At 38.9% G+C, this 15,902-nt stretch overlaps 1 protein-coding gene across 2 annotated transcripts in view; it reads left to right on the forward strand.

Annotated features, from left to right (window-relative positions):
- The window catches only part of Lama4 (laminin subunit alpha 4), a 135,171-nt gene that overhangs the window by 65,118 nt on the left and 54,151 nt on the right, over positions 1-15,902 (forward strand). For both annotated transcript variants that reach the window (XM_026395057.2, XM_026395058.2), the window contains 4 exons: positions 472-582; positions 6,450-6,561; positions 9,198-9,365; positions 10,957-11,150. In XM_026395057.2, coding sequence (XP_026250842.2) covers positions 472-582; positions 6,450-6,561; positions 9,198-9,365; positions 10,957-11,150 — 585 coding nt within the window. The remainder of the gene's footprint in view (positions 1-471; positions 583-6,449; positions 6,562-9,197; positions 9,366-10,956; positions 11,151-15,902) is intronic.

Genomic DNA, 15,902 nt, shown 5'->3' on the forward strand with positions numbered 1-15,902 from the left:
AGGAAGCCAATACCAGGATGAAAGGGCTTAATCCAAGAAAAGCTACATTTAAGAACAAACTTCTCAGAAATGTGAAAGAAGGGGCAAGTGGCCTTAAACAAAGAGAATTGTTCCTTTTACACCAAAAGGAGAAAAGTGAGGTTCTGAAGTCTATTTTCACTGATCCTGGTGTATTGATCACTTCCTCCAAGGCCTGATCAGGGACATTCAAGAATACCATGAGCCTATATTATGCCTTTGTGCCAATTAGAAAAAGATACCCTTTCTTCCTGGTTGCCAGCCCACCCCAGAGCAGGGTCTTAGGCCCACTTTCAGCCCCAAGAACCTCAATCTACTCATGTGGACCCCACTATTAAGAACAGAAAGTCACATTCTACCTTGAATCCTCCTATGCTGGAAGAGGTTTATGTATGTTTTTTAAAACCTGGTGTGTGCATCTACTGATAATTTCCAAAACATTTCTTTCCATAGGCAAAATTGTCAGAAAGAGAAAATCAGTATGTCCTAAGAAAGATACAAATCAATAATGCTGAGAACACAATGAAAAGCCTTCTGTCTGACATAGAGGAATTAGCTGAAAAGGTATGTGATCAGTGCTGGGACTGCCTTCAAAGAGGGGGGTTAGCCGATGGGAGCCTTGCTAGTCCCAAATGACTAAAGCTTAATGCAGCCCAGAAAAAAAAATGCAGTGACCATAAGCCCTAAAGTAAACCAAGGTCAACCCATGGAGAAAGTTAGCTCATGACATCTCTACTGTCTTTTCCCATTTTGATGGATGTGCTGGTTTATGGTGAACTTTCTGTGTTATATATTTGATACTGATTAAAGCTGTTGATGTATGTTGCAATTAGTACAGTCATTCAACTGTTTACCTTAGCATTTTATGGGTAAGAGCTAGAGCATCCAGAAATACACTTTATTATGGAGAATATAAAATTTAAATGTTTGCTAAAGGATGCATTAAAAGACAAAAGAGGAAAAAAAGAAATTGTGCTGAGAAAGCAATTTTGAAAGTTGGTACAAAGTCACTTTCAACCCTCACTTTATAACATAGAATGAAATAAGTTCCACACAGGTTAAAGAGTTGAGCATAAATCTCAGATCCACAAGAAAATAGAACTAAATAATTATTAAACTCAAAAGGAAATAAGAATATACTAAAATATGCTATGAAGAATAACAATTAAAAGAGATAATAAATTTGACAAGATAAAACTTCAAATGCCCAAGGAAACAATTAAATTTTTTTTTAAAAGTCAAGTGAGAAACATATTAAGGGTAATATGACTTGTAAAAACTTTTACAGATTAACAAGGAAAACATTAAAACTGGAATTGAGTCCATGTGAGAGACTGTGTAATAGCTGTCCCAAGAACCTAATGGCAATATATCCATCCATCATCAATATTCGTCAAAATATATGAAACATGTCTCAAGGCACCATGATTGTCATAATTGATTGTCCCCCTCATAATTCTCTACCAATGCTGTCCCACATACTTTGGAACTCCTTCTTTCAGGCCCTGGTGTTTGACATTATAAACTGTCAAAACTCTTCAAAACAAAGTTTTTTTTTCTATGAAAAATAGGGCTGGAGATGTGGCTCACTTGCCTAGCATGCACAAGATTCCTGGATCCAATCTTCAGCACCACAAAATAAATAAGTAAACAAATAAATCATAGAGATTAACCTAACCCTGGTACTTTCTTTTGACCTTGGAACTCCTTAACTTTTAAGAGATTATACTTCTAAAAATGTAAATTATTCCAGTTTTGCCCTTGAAAGATTTACCTTCTTTAAAATGCATATGAAAATTGTGTCCCTAGTTCTTGTGCAATGGTTCTTATTAATCCAACCACCAGCATTTGAAAAACAGTGAAATTCCTTATGTTTCAAAGGAGATACTAAGAAAAAAATCTTTGTGAAAACTCATTGTTAATTCATTTTGGTGTCATGGTTGGAATTTATCAAAAGTGTCTCAATTCTCGAGGAAATGTTTTGACCCATATTAGCTCCTCCCACAGCTCAGACAGTGTTACTGATCCTTTTGTTGTGCAGTCTTCCCACTTCAAAGGTAAGTTCAATGCAGGCATTCACCAGGAGGAAAAAATGCAAGCTTAAAAGTGACATCACAGTAGAAAAGTTTCCTGGGTGACAAGATCCAACCATTAACGCAGGATGTTGATGATAAAGCTACTTGGAACTTTCACCCAGCTGTTCTCACCAATTCTATTCAAAAATAACATCTGACTCTTCCAGTCCTGGTGGTGCAAGAGCATGCTGAAACATTTCAAAACAAATACCCAGAGCTGTTCCTGATGATGTCTCAAACATCCTTAAGCCTTTGGTCTAGAAAAATCCATGACTATGTCTTAGAAGAATTTAAGAAAAGCTTTGCCACAGAATGCCTATGTCAAGAAAGTAACTAATATTTAGCTTTAAGTAGAATGAAGTGTTTTACTCAATGTTCCCACAGTAATAAAAATCACATTAATGTTGCCTCTTGAATTTAACAAGCAATACCTCTGTTTGTGAATTATCTGTCACATGGGTCTCATGTGGCCCAAATCTTGCAAATTATATCCACTTCAAGTTACTGGTTTTGTGCCAATGTCCATATCTAAGTCCTCCAACCCCCATTTGGAAAGTCCTACAGCCTTTTCCCACCACCTACTTCTGGGAACTCCTTAATGGATACCCTTCCGTCTGTGTTCACAAACAGCCAGGGCTTGAAAGCAGCTCCCTGTTGCTGCTCTTGATCTTGTCTGTGATGAAAATACCAGAGATTATGCCAACATTTCACTCTCCTATGTTCCCAGAGCCACCAGGCTCAAGGTTAGAGTGGTGCCCCTGCCACTCTGCAAAGGTAGAGATGGTGGCTCTTTCCCAATCTCAGTGCTGCTATTCACTGCCTGGATCTTGAAGGGGTGTTGCAAAGCCTGGAGTCACAGATCCCAGTCTGCAAGTATGGTTTATGGAGTGCTATACCATCCCCTCTACTTCTCCATCACCTCCCTCTCTGCTTTTCTTCCTATTCCATCAGCTACAGCAAAAGCTCCCTGTATATCAATTCACACAAAGACATCCTCAGGACTAAAAGGAAAGTATATCGAAAGTATCTGAGCTTCATTACTGGTTCTTCCAAAAACGCAGGATGAAACGGCAGTTTGTACTTCTCTTCCAGAACTGTGACTCTATACCTGGATACTAAAGTGAATAGAAGGCCCTGCTTTCAATGGCCTAGTAGGAAACTGACTTGTAAAAACAACTGTGACATAACATTTAGCAATGGAGGCAGTGAAGCTGAAGGATAGCTGGAAGGAAGGAATAGTGAACTCTTTCAGCAGGGATACACCAAGATGCTTCTTAGAGAAGGTATTGACTTGTGTACTGAGAAAGACTAGCAGTTTATCTTGATATCCAAGCAAGTGGAAAGTACTACAATGCAAGAATATGAAGCAACATAATATTTGTTTGGTACTAGAAGAATTTTGACCTTGGCCTTGCATAAGGCCAAAACAAATAGCAGGAGATAATGCTAAACAGCTTATCAGTGTATAAATTATGAAGAACCTTGCCCACCATGCTCAAGAACACGTAGACTTCATCTTGTGGACTTTGGAAGTCATGGAAGTATTTACCCAGAACAGCTGACCTGATTCACATTTTGGAAATGTTCTTCTACAGCATGGGTAATAGATTGAATAGTGAAGACTCGGATTACTAGGACACAGTTGAGAGACTGCCACAGTATCTAGATAAGAGAGGGGTTTGTTGCTGTCTTGCCTTCATTTGAAAAGAATTTGCAATATACTAGAGTGACTTGACACTGTGGTAGTAAGAAAGAGGAAGATAAGCCATAGTGACAAGTGAAAGATAAAAGACCTGGTAACCAATTGAGGAGAAAGAAGGGAAGCTCTGTCTCAAATGAATGAAGGACTAAGATTAAAAATGCACAACAGGTTACTCTGGACATTTTAAGAATGAGTTATCTGTGGATGCCCAGAAGGCATTTAGAGACTGGAGTCTGCAGCTCTGAGAACAGATCAGGGCTGGAAAGATATTTGAAAGTGATTAATGTTTAGGAGGGAGGTAAGCACACAGAAGTATATATCATTGTTCAGATTCTAAAATAGCACACCAACATTCCTACTACTAGTTTGTCCAAGACTAGCCCATTTACATGTCTCAGAGTAATTACTAAAATTTCTCCCTTTCACTTGAAAAAAAATCCCAATTTAAAAAATAAAATATTTTGTCCCACTAGATATTGGGTATCATCCTCACTTCATCAGGTTGGTGTTATTAGATTCACTATTCTGTGTACACTACTCTTTATGCACCACTATATGACCAAAGATTTCTTGCCACTTTTTATATAATAAGTACAAGAAAAATTCACTGTTGAGTTGAGTAAATGATTAATCTTTTGTAATGGAAATCATCAACCAGTTTATAGTTGTGAGGTAATTTTTTTTCATTTCAGCTTTTCTTAAAGCAAGATATACCTGTTTTATGATATGCCCACATCATTATTCCCCCCCGCCGTAGCAAAGTTACAGAAAAAAATAAAACACAATAAGGTGTGCTTTATTAAATTCAGGAATTTTGCAATTTAAAGTAATAAATATTCCCCTTTGCAACTGATTGGGTCTTTTATATCTATCTATAGAGCTTTAGAACTCCATCTATTCATCTCTATGTCTCACAGCGCCCTCTGGTGCTTGTCAGAAAGAAGAGATTTTCATACACAGGCATCCTCCAGCTATTTCTCATCACTTGAACGCAGTTTCTGTATCAAAAATAAGGTTAATGACAGAGAAATTATAATAGAATTTTCCTTTGAAGTATGAAACCAAAGTTAAAACTATGAGTTTTGTACTTTGTAAATATAACTCTAAACAGGATCAAATACAAACATTAAAAATTGTTAAATGTTTTGTATATCTGTGTCTATATTTAGCAGGGAGAAGGGGACATCAAGAATAAGATACATTTTACCTTATGCATCATCTAATTATAAAATGGCCCACAAATATGTTTTCTCTGGAAATCTTTGCAACAAATCAGGAGGAAGACTGGAATTGGGGGAAGGGACATAATGACTTGGAAGATAGTGTTCACTCAGAGAGTACGTAGCTTGTGAAAGCACTAATGGCCATACTACTTACACACGGAGTTTCACAACCCCAGTGGCACTGCTTTGTGTGAAGGAGTTACTTATTTGCCTGAGAATAAGCCTCCATGCTTGTGTTTGCCATGATACCATTTCTTCATTCTCTTCCTGGACCTTCATAGAGACTATTTACTTGGGTCATACCTGGAAAGAATAAAAACACTCCAGATGATACCGTGGCATAATCCTCTGGGTGGAACAATGTGTGAGAGCAAAGGGATTTGGAACAGCCACTTCTGCACACTGGATCCAAAAGTGCTCTCTGCGGCCAACCCACCTGCAATGTGTGCAGGCATTACAGTCCTTTGTTATAGAGGTGAGCCACAAAAGCACCAGAGGAGGCAACTAGGCTTTTACCAAATGCAGACAGAATAACCCCTCCTCCTCTTAAATATAACCCAGGAATTGGTCTTTCAAATACCAAAAGGAAGTGCACATCCCCCACGCTGTTCACACAAGGCAGTGTCCTAGCCTTGAACTCTGTCTGTGCCATTAGATCAACTTCTGTCCTTGACCACACACAGAAACACACACTCATACACACACACACATACACACACCCTCACACACACTTTCTTCAGAAGCCACGCTGGAATTAGGATTTAATTCTGACAAATACTATGTGGGAGCTCTGAAACAGAAGCTTCCAAGTTGAGAGAGCAGAATCGGCTCCTGGGAGAAGAGCTCCATTCACGCTGAGCCAAATCTGCTTGAGCAGTTATTTGTATACAAGTGCCATCCATGTTGATGGGAATTTGGAGTGAAGCTCTGAAAACGGCAGTTAGTCCAGTGAGCATAATCCTTTAAATCTCTGTGGTAATTCAGTTTCAGCAGTGGTTGGACCACCCAGGAGCTACTGGATGCATACAGCATTTCAAGGTCTGCCTACTTTCTCAAGAGTATTCTCTTTGAAACTTTAAGCTCTTCAGTTGGCACATGTCAAACTGATCACAAGACATGGGTCACTTCATAGTCTGGTGTCTAGAGATACAACAACAATTCAAAGGATAAATTACATATGAAAGGTGATTGGTTTGGATTGAACCATGACTTATGGTACAAGAGTAGCATCTGATTTTATAGCATTCTGTGGTCCTAAAACTGGTCATCACATCAACCTTTAAACTTAACTTCTGGGAGCATTTTGTGTGATGGAATATTCTTTTGCCAGGAAAATTTATGTTTATTAAATTAATGTGTTATGCCCACATGAACATATACAATGTTCCTTTATCGTATACTTAATCTAGTGCTCATTTGGATTATTTGTAGGAAAGTCGAGCCTCCAGAAAGGGGCAACTGGTTGAGAAGGAAAGCACAGATACCATTGACCATGCAACTCAGCTTGCAGAGCAGGCCCATGAGATGAGGGATAAAATCCAAGGTAAATATATTCTCTTCTAGTTCAACTTAATGGTAAAGAAACATACACTTTATTAATAACAATAAAAATAATGGCTACTTTCAGTGATTATTCTGTGCCAGGAACTTAAGAGCAGTATAGATTTAAACTTACATAAGGTCTTCATTTCAAGTTTGTTTATCCAAGATTTCTGAGCACTTATCCCTATTTACTATCTGTTGATGTTCAAGCATAAATGTACAAAATCATTCCCTTTTCAGGCATTTCACAGAAGTGTAATGCCAGATTACCTTCCAGCAGAGGAAAGTGCACGCTATGTATCTCTAAAATGAAAGAGTTGAGTAGGAGTCACGCACTTTTTTTCTGTTATTTGCATACTAAAGAAAATTGCCTTTTGCATGGTAGTAAACCAATTCAAAATGCCTTGAGTTGTTTCTGTGATACTGTTTCCCATAGACCAGGCAGAGAACTTGCTCAGATCCCCAACCCAGAAGAAGAGAAAGGAAGGGCCATGTGAGATTTCTTTACCTTAAAGCATTGTGATAGGTTAACACTTCCTATTGGAGGTTTCCTTCATAGCTTACCTAGAGCCACCCTCAATTTTCTAACAGACACAGATTGCATTTGTTCTATCATAGAGACTTTCCTTGGGTAGAATCTGCTAAGATCCAGTATATGTGTATTTTCACAATTTTTATTATACTATATATTTAGGGTTGGATGAAACAACAAGTACATCTCAGGGCCCAATAACAGTAAAGAGACCCACAGTGGAAGATTCATATCTTTATGCTGAGGTATCAGGTGCAGGTTGCAGGTAAAAGGATATCATGTAAAGCCAAGATGAATCATTTGCTACATTTCTTTTGGTGCCTATAATACACAATAAAAACAAAGGCATGCACTTCAACTCCCCACTCCCACCCACATGAGCTCATGTTTTTGAATGTCCTGACAGAATATTCTCATCTCATAACATTTTTAAGTTACTATTATTTGTTAAAAAAAAGTATGCTTAAACCTAGAAAATAAGATGACTTCAACCAATTAAGAAATAAATGCCCCTTTAGGCAGCAAATAAAGCCAGGACCTTAGTAAGCCATTCAGAGAAAATAATTCACCATTGCTATTGAAACCCAAATTTTGATTCTAAGGTGTTTCATTTGAAAAGAATCTGAACCTTCTTATTTGACCCCTTAGGCATGAGAAAGGATGAAAAATACAAAAGAAATGTAAATGGGAAACAGACACTTTTATCATTTTTAATCTCTTTAAAATAATGCATGAATGGTCTCCAAAGACCAAAGGCAAAAATGTTATTGTCTATATTTCATTTCTCTAATCCAAACCAGACATAACTAAAACAAAATAGGCCAAAATTGTGAACATAATATTTTCATCAAAATGCTAAAGGGCCCAGCATTGCAAGTGCTAGAAATGAATGTGAGGAAAGTCTGTATTTAGTTTTTTTCAGAGCTTAGTATTTTAGACCTTACTTAAAAAGTGAATGTTTAATCCCTTCATAGTGTTTTAACATATCTTGATTTCCCTCTAACTCTCTCAGTAGTATTTACAGCATTAAAAACTGCACCCCTCAACTTATCTGCGTTCCTTCAGAATTCAGGGATGCCTTACAACACCCATAGTTTGTCACTGTTCATTCTCTACACCTCTAAAATAGCTGCTGGTGACCTTCCAGCTATTATCCATATAAAATACAGCCCCTTATCCTGGTGTGATTTGTGTGACACCAGTGTTTGTTTACCTGTCTTATCTGATCAACCACATAGATCATAGTAAACCCTATAACACACAATTTCATTTTTGCCAGGAAAATGAAATGCTTCCTCCCAGAGCTGCCATATGACAAGGCAGCAATTGCATATCTTTCTTCTGATCATACATAGTTGGAAATGAAGGAGCCAGAGAATTGTACCAGCTCTGCATGCAGCTCTGAGCACTATTGTTTAAACAAGTCACCTGGTCCCTCTGAGCCTCAGCTCTTTGGTTCTTAAATTTTCCACCCTGCTTACAGAAGTGGGGCAAAAAGATCCAGAGTCAAAATAGCCCAAAATGTCACTGCAGACAGCAAATACAAAAAAAAAACTAATGAGCAAAAACTCACATCATACTATAACAAATCCATATTTTATATCTAGTCTGAAAGGCTCATTAAATGATTATCCAAATGGTCTCATTTTGGTTTAGAGTTTGTTAAATCCTTAGCTGAAGTGCAAAATACCTCCAGTACATCCCACATATGGCAGGAGATACCTCCAAACATCTACTCCAAGCTAAATATTCTATAAAGGTTGATCAAAGACCCCAGATTTCTGGACTTCAAATATTAACATTCTCTAATTGCCGTGGAAACCAGATGAGAGGATGAAGGCCCCATGGGCATTGCAGCAGTGTGTTCCCATTCTGAAGATACCACATGGGAGGCAGAGCAGGGTGGTTTCCTTGGGTTTTACTCCTCCTTGGAACTTGTGATGAGCTGAAGCCCACAGTTCATGGCACAACACTGGCTGCTTCTATGAATGAGCCTCTTTCTGCTTCAGGATCAGCCCTGTGCCTGGCCACCATCCCTCACTCCTCTGCACTTTCAGTGGCATCTTCCCTCCCTGATGCCTGCTTCACCATGTTCTTCCTTTCAGAGATCAACAATAAGATGCTCTACTATGGGGAGGAGCAGGATCTGAACCCAGAGGAAGTCTCTGAGAAGCTGGTGCTGGCCCAGAAGATGCTTGAGGAGATTCGCCGCCGCCCATCGTTCCTCACCCATCGAGAGCTCGTGGATGAGGAGGCCGACGAGGCCCATGAACGTAGGTATCTTTGTCTCCTGGCTGACCCAGCACATACCTGCTTCTGTCATGGGTTCAGGAGAGGACACACAGTAATTGTGTGCAATAATTGATTAAGCAACCAGTTTTTGATATTCAGAGCTATGTAGGATTTATCTGTGGCTTCAGGGAATCATTCAAGGCAGCTTGGCTATATGACCAAGATTTTTAGGTCCAGGCCCCACTTCAAGTCCTTGAGAAACAGCTGAAGTTCCTCAAGTAATCTATAGAATTGTTACTTTTATGAAGAAGTAAGGACTTAGAAGAAGGAAGGCTCAGGGGCAGCAATTCCCAGAACGATAGTAAGAGAAATTTTACCCAAAAGACAAATACTGCAAACCCAGCAACATTCATGTTCCGAGGGCCCTCAAAGGTATTTCATCACTTTTAACCTCCTTTAACTTTTAAGTAGAAATTCAACACTTCCGTTAATGATGAATGTAGACACCAAACCAGAGTAGTACTGTTGAACCTATGACTTGATCAATTACCAATTACTATCTACCAATCCACCTCAAACATATTCAATGGCACAAAAAGGGTTAAAAATTAAGCACTAGTCATTTTCCTACAATTATTACTGCCAGCTTCTGCTAGAAATTATTGTGGATGCAATAGAAGAATAGTATTATTGGCATAAAAGCTTATTATGGTAACAAGTATGTAAAGTCTTAGCAGAAATGAGAACCAGAGAAGAATCCCAGTCCCCATTCTGAGTTAGGATGAGACCCACAGTCAGAAAGCTAGAGCTCTAAAGTCACAGCCATATGTTCCCAAGCTCTTTGCCTATTTGGGAATTGAACAAGACTGTCCTGGGGGAATGACGCCAGTCACCTCTCCCACTTTGACTCTTTTTACTTCATGAATGCATTTTCAACCACTTTCTTTACTCATCCATGAACTTGCATTTTTCTCCTCACAGTAATGAAAGAAAATGTAAACCTCAGCAATACAGACCAATATTCCCTGAAGAAAAATAGAATTGAGGCACATAGTCAACACATGTGCCCTTGAGCAAGAATAAAGGACACACACAAAGTTTAAGAATATCATATCATTGCCAATTAATCTTTATTCTATCCAAAATCATGGTTTGGGTTTGACTTAAGGAGCTAACTAAAAACAGTTTCCTGGAGAGATTACAGAAAATGAATAGTTATGAATATCATAACCTTTTACCTTAGCACTGCCAAGATAATGTTGGTTACTTTAAATAGTAAAAACTATAGTATATCCAAGTCCCCATTATAGGATAAAATTATTACTAATGTGAGTAACAGTATGTGGAGCATAATGACATGGTTTCCACATAAAACAACCTCTATGGTAAAAATAATCAAAGTCTTCTTTTACTAACTGTTGTCCAGGGACTCCCAAATCCAAAAGAAAAAAAAAAAAGAAATAGAATTTGTACTACAAATGTAATATGTAAGGCTATTTTTGTGAACGTCCACTGCAATCTCAATCACTGAAGAAGCCACAGCCAGAAAATTTTGCAACTTTATTAAATTCTGGAAGAATGGGAGGAAACAGGAGAAGATCAGACTGAGTTTCTCTCTCCATTTCTTCCCAGTGCTGACCCAGGCTGAGAACTGGCAAAGACTGCATAATGACACTCGCTCTTTGTTTCCTGTCGTCCTGGAGCAGCTGGATGACTACAATGCTAAGTTATCAGACCTCCAGGAATCACTTGACCAGGCCCTTGACAATGTCAGGGATGCTGAAGACATGAACAGGGCCATGGCAGCCAAGCAGCGAGACCACAAGGTACAGTGGACAGTAAATGTAAATGTGTGTCAGGCATAGGCAACACGAAGTGACACCAAGAAGGGACAGGTGATGTAAATTTATTAAAACTTGATACATCTAAATATTCATATTTTTAAATATGGGCACATTTTTGCTACTATAAATTAGTAGTATGTGTACCTAAAATCAATGAAGCTATGATTATTGCTTTGTTCTTGCTTTGCTAAGAATGTGGTTGTTCAGGTGGTTGTGTCCATGGGTGTGGATGTGTTGTTCTTGTGAGTGGGTAAGCAGTGCACTATTCTGATGTATAAATTTTAATATTGAGAGCAATACTATGCGTGATTTTTGGAAAGGCACATTACACATGCTATGTTATTTTTGGAAATACATGACAAGCAAATCTCAGAGCCTGGCTGGTCAGCAGCTGCAGAGATGGGGACACTAATTCAAGCCAAGGCCATGCAAATACAGAGGTGAGGAAAGACCCAGACACTGCCATAGGTTGCAGAGATGACCATCCCTTGGGATACCCACAATGAGAGGGCTGAGAACTGGTGGTCCCATGTCCACTCCAACACATACTTACAACCACCACCATAGAAAAAGGTCATCTTCTAATAGGGATGACACATGCAAATATGTTCACATTTGTGACTGTTAGCCTGAGAAATCAATGTTAACAAATAGAAAACAGCTATGAGCAAACTCATCAGTTCAGTAATATAATTTTACTGCTGATAAATCAACTTAAACTAAATTCTCTTCCCTGATATTCAGTCATCTCTTCCCCTTGGTAAGTTGCTACAAAATTTCCCTAATAAAAGTAAGTTATACTCACCACCATTGTGTTCTAATAGGAGTGAACTCTTATCCAATATTTTTTAGAATAATAATGGTCAGCATAACATTTGTTAAGTGAATACATGATTATTTTGCACAATAAAAGTATTATGTATAACACAAAAAAAATTGTTTTAAGGCAGTTAAGTTTCTAAGTTTCTCTCTTTCCCCTTCCACATCCATGCAAGAACAGAATCCTCCCAATTTTATTATCTGAAAAAGAAAATGGGTTTTTTTGTTTTTGTTTTTGGTACTGGGGATTAAACCCAGGGGCACTTTACCTGAGTCATACTCCCAGTCCTTTTATTTATTTATTTATTTTTAAATTTCAAGGCAGGGTCTCACTAAATTGCTGAAGGCCTTGATGAGTTGCTGAGGCTCATCTCAAACTTGTGATTCTTCTGCCTTAGCTTCCCCAGTCGCTAGGATTACAGGCAAGTGCCACCACAACTGGTCTTATCTCTTCTCGGTTTTCCATCCCTCTACAGTTTCTCTGGCCTTCATCACTCCTCAACCAAAAGTTTCATCCTCCCCTTGATTCTTCCTTCTTCCAAGCAATCTCCCTAACCTGCCAGAGTGGCCTGTCTAAACCACAGGTCTGAAATTGACTCTCATTTTCTCCTTGCCACAGTTAACAGTGCTTTCAATAATAAAGCTTTTGAATCATTTGGTGGATTATAAAATAAGTTGGATTATTGTAACTGTCATTTTTAAAAAGAACAAAAAAAGAAAAGAAAGTGAAATAGAATAGAAAATATCAAAGCACAACATACATAGTATGGTTTCACCACACTTTTGCTTATGTGTTGGCTTGTAACACACTTTTTAGTCTGCGTCATGGCTAACAACATTTGAAAGTCATTTTTCTACAGGACAGTCTATGATCTTTCATGCAGCATGCAAGACTCTTTTTGATCTGCCCCTCCCAGACTCTTCAGTCTCTTGGTGCTTCTGCCTCACCCATACTCATTCAGGCAGAAGCAAACTACTCATAATCCCTCCTGCCTGGAATGGAAATCTTTGTTGGGGGTAGGCGGGATAGCAATTGAACCCAGGGCCTAGCAGAACAAGTGCTGTACCACTGATGTAGAACCCCAGGCATATTTATTTTCATTTTTTATTTTTGAGACAGGATCTCACTAACTTGCTCAAACTGGCTTTGAACTTGCTATTCTCTTGCCTCAGTTTCCCAAGTCACTCAGATTACAGGTGTGCATGCACCACTATACCTAACTGGAGACCTCTTTTTCTTTTCTCTTCACCTGGGCAACCCACTCATTTTTTCATTATTCCCTCAGCATCACCTACTCCAGCAGGCCTAGCCCATAATCCAATCTCATAATGACTTGTGTGCAGTTCTGTTTCTGAATAGTGATTGTCTGCCGATGGATCTCTGTCTTTCCCATTAAATTGGGGGAAGATACCGGGTAATATATGTTCTTCATCTTTGAATCCTAAAGCATCTATCACAATGCCTAGGACAAAGAACAGTAAATCAACATTTGTTGCTTTAATGAAAAATATCATATAAGGATTTTCCATTTGTAAAACACTGTCACCTTGATAAATTGTGCCCAAATTTATTAGAAATCAATTTTCAGCTCTAAGTAATAAGTGATTCTGGAGAGATTTAAACCCATCTCTCTAACCTTTAGGACAGTACCATCCTATTCCAAAGAAAGGATTCAGAGTATTTACATAAAACAAGAAAAACACTATAAACTCATGCAACAATTCCAGGGGTTCACTGATGAAGACCCCAAACCATGTTCAATACTAAGAGCCCTAAAGGAAGAAGTGGCCCTGCCAACCCAGGCCAGTCCCTATTGAACAAGAGTAAGCAATGGCCCATAGGAAACCCCAGACATACTAGAACTGTCTCTTAGCCACAGGAAGTATGGTTTTATTAGAAGAAAAAAAGGATACCTATTATTACTAGTACTGGTAAACTATATGTGGTTCACACTTCAGATTGCAAGTCATTAATCTCAGCAAAGTATTTTGTCTTCTATATAGAATGCTAAAGAACACATGCAAGTATACTGTGTGTTAATTGTTCAGTCTTCTATGTATTTACTTTTAGGACTGGATTATGTTGTCAAAAGTCCTTTTTAACACAGAATAGTAATACACATGATCTGAGTCCCAAAATACATACATAACACAGAACAACTGATTTGCTAGTGGTTGGTAAATAACAGTGTGTGCATCTGGGCATGCTGGACTTTGTAATTGTAATAAGCAATGAGTGGATAGTGTTACCCATATGAAAAGGCTTCAGTTCTAAAAGTAAATAGATGCCAAAATAGCTTTTAATTAAACTTTTCTTATGCACAATTAAAGGAAAAAAACTACGTATGTGGATACCAGGAATTTGGCATTTTCGTGATTCAAACAGATGGTAGTCCTCATTTTAGCTTTGCTAAACAAACTCTTCTACTGGTACAAATGAACAGCCTGAGCAGGATTTCAGGAAGAGAACAGGAATGCAAGGAGGCATTTCCATGCCCTTCTCAGTCTTGGTCCTCCTTCTTTGCAGTTGGCATTAGCCAATGCTCCATCCAATTTGCCCTCATCCCTTCTCCTTTGTAACTTTACCCCAACCCACCACTTCAGTCTTTGAAAGCAATTTATGGTCCATATCTGTACTCATAACTGAGCCCATAGCAAACTTACATGTTTGAGGAATAGCCACCTACATGGCTATGCCCTGCTATTACCCACTAAAAACTCTATTGACAATTTTTTTTTGTTTGTATCAGGGATTAAACCCAGGGACACATAACCACTGAGTCACTTCACCAGCCCTTTTAATTTTTTTTTTTTTAATTTTGAACCAGGATCTTGCATCTTGCTAAGTTGCTCAGGGCCTCACTTCGTTGCTGAGGACAGCCTCAAACTTGTGATACTCCTGCCTCAGCCTTCCCATTCACTGGGATCATATAAGTGCATCACCAGGCCTGGCTCTGTCAACACTTTTTCTTCCACTTCCTCATTTCTAATTTTTTCATTCCTGTTGAGGCATCTTTTCTCCCATTCAAGTCCCCAGGCTCTAGGTCAGCTCCCCTCAATAATTCTATGAGCAGTGATCACTCCAGCCCACTACACCTCACTTGTGGACCTTTTGAGTTGCCTCCTGCCTGCTGTCATCTTCAGGTTACTGCTAGATCACATTTCAAGGCATGTCTACAATTGTATGAAAGCTATGTGATAAAACTCCATCAATACCCTTCAATTGCTTCCTACCTAAGAATGGTAAATCATCCAGCCAGCCATGATCTGAGCCCACCTATGTTCCAGGAGTGTTTCTTGACTCCCCCACAATGCCGCTGGAGATTGCATGGGTTTTCTTCTTGTTTCTTTTGCTAATGTTGTGTCCTTTGCTCACATCATTCCATTTGGAAAGATTCCAATGTGAAAGTTGTGCTGTGGGCTCAGTTATGAGTACAAGTATGGACCACAGATTGCTTTCAAGGACTGAAGTGGTGGGTTGGGGTAAAGTCACAGAGTGGGGGGATGAAGGCAAAAAGGGTGGAACTTTGGCTAATGCCAGCTACAAAGGCTAAAGAGGAAGGAGGGCCAAGACTGAATGGAAATGATCTAAACCTAGTCTTTAAAAGGCTCCCTCTGCAGAGTGCCTCACCTTCTTACTAGAGTCCAACAGTTCTCACATTGTTTCAGTGAAACTCCTTTTGAGAAATTAGTGAAAACTAGGCAACACACACACACACACACACAATCAAAAAGATGTTCACTTGTTTATCTGTATCAGTTCCTCCTAGGTTAAGCACTTGACCACCAGTAGGAGTCCCTCCCTCCTCTACATTGATACAAGCTTAGGATGTACCTCTAGAATGATCACCAAGCTTCATTGCACTTGGCATATAGCTTCTATGTTTGTGTCGTGTGTGTGTGTGTGTGTTTATG

The sequence above is a fragment of the Urocitellus parryii genome, chromosome 8 (assembly GCF_045843805.1).
Source record: "Urocitellus parryii isolate mUroPar1 chromosome 8, mUroPar1.hap1, whole genome shotgun sequence".
In the NCBI taxonomy this organism is placed as follows: Eukaryota; Metazoa; Chordata; class Mammalia; order Rodentia; family Sciuridae; genus Urocitellus; species Urocitellus parryii.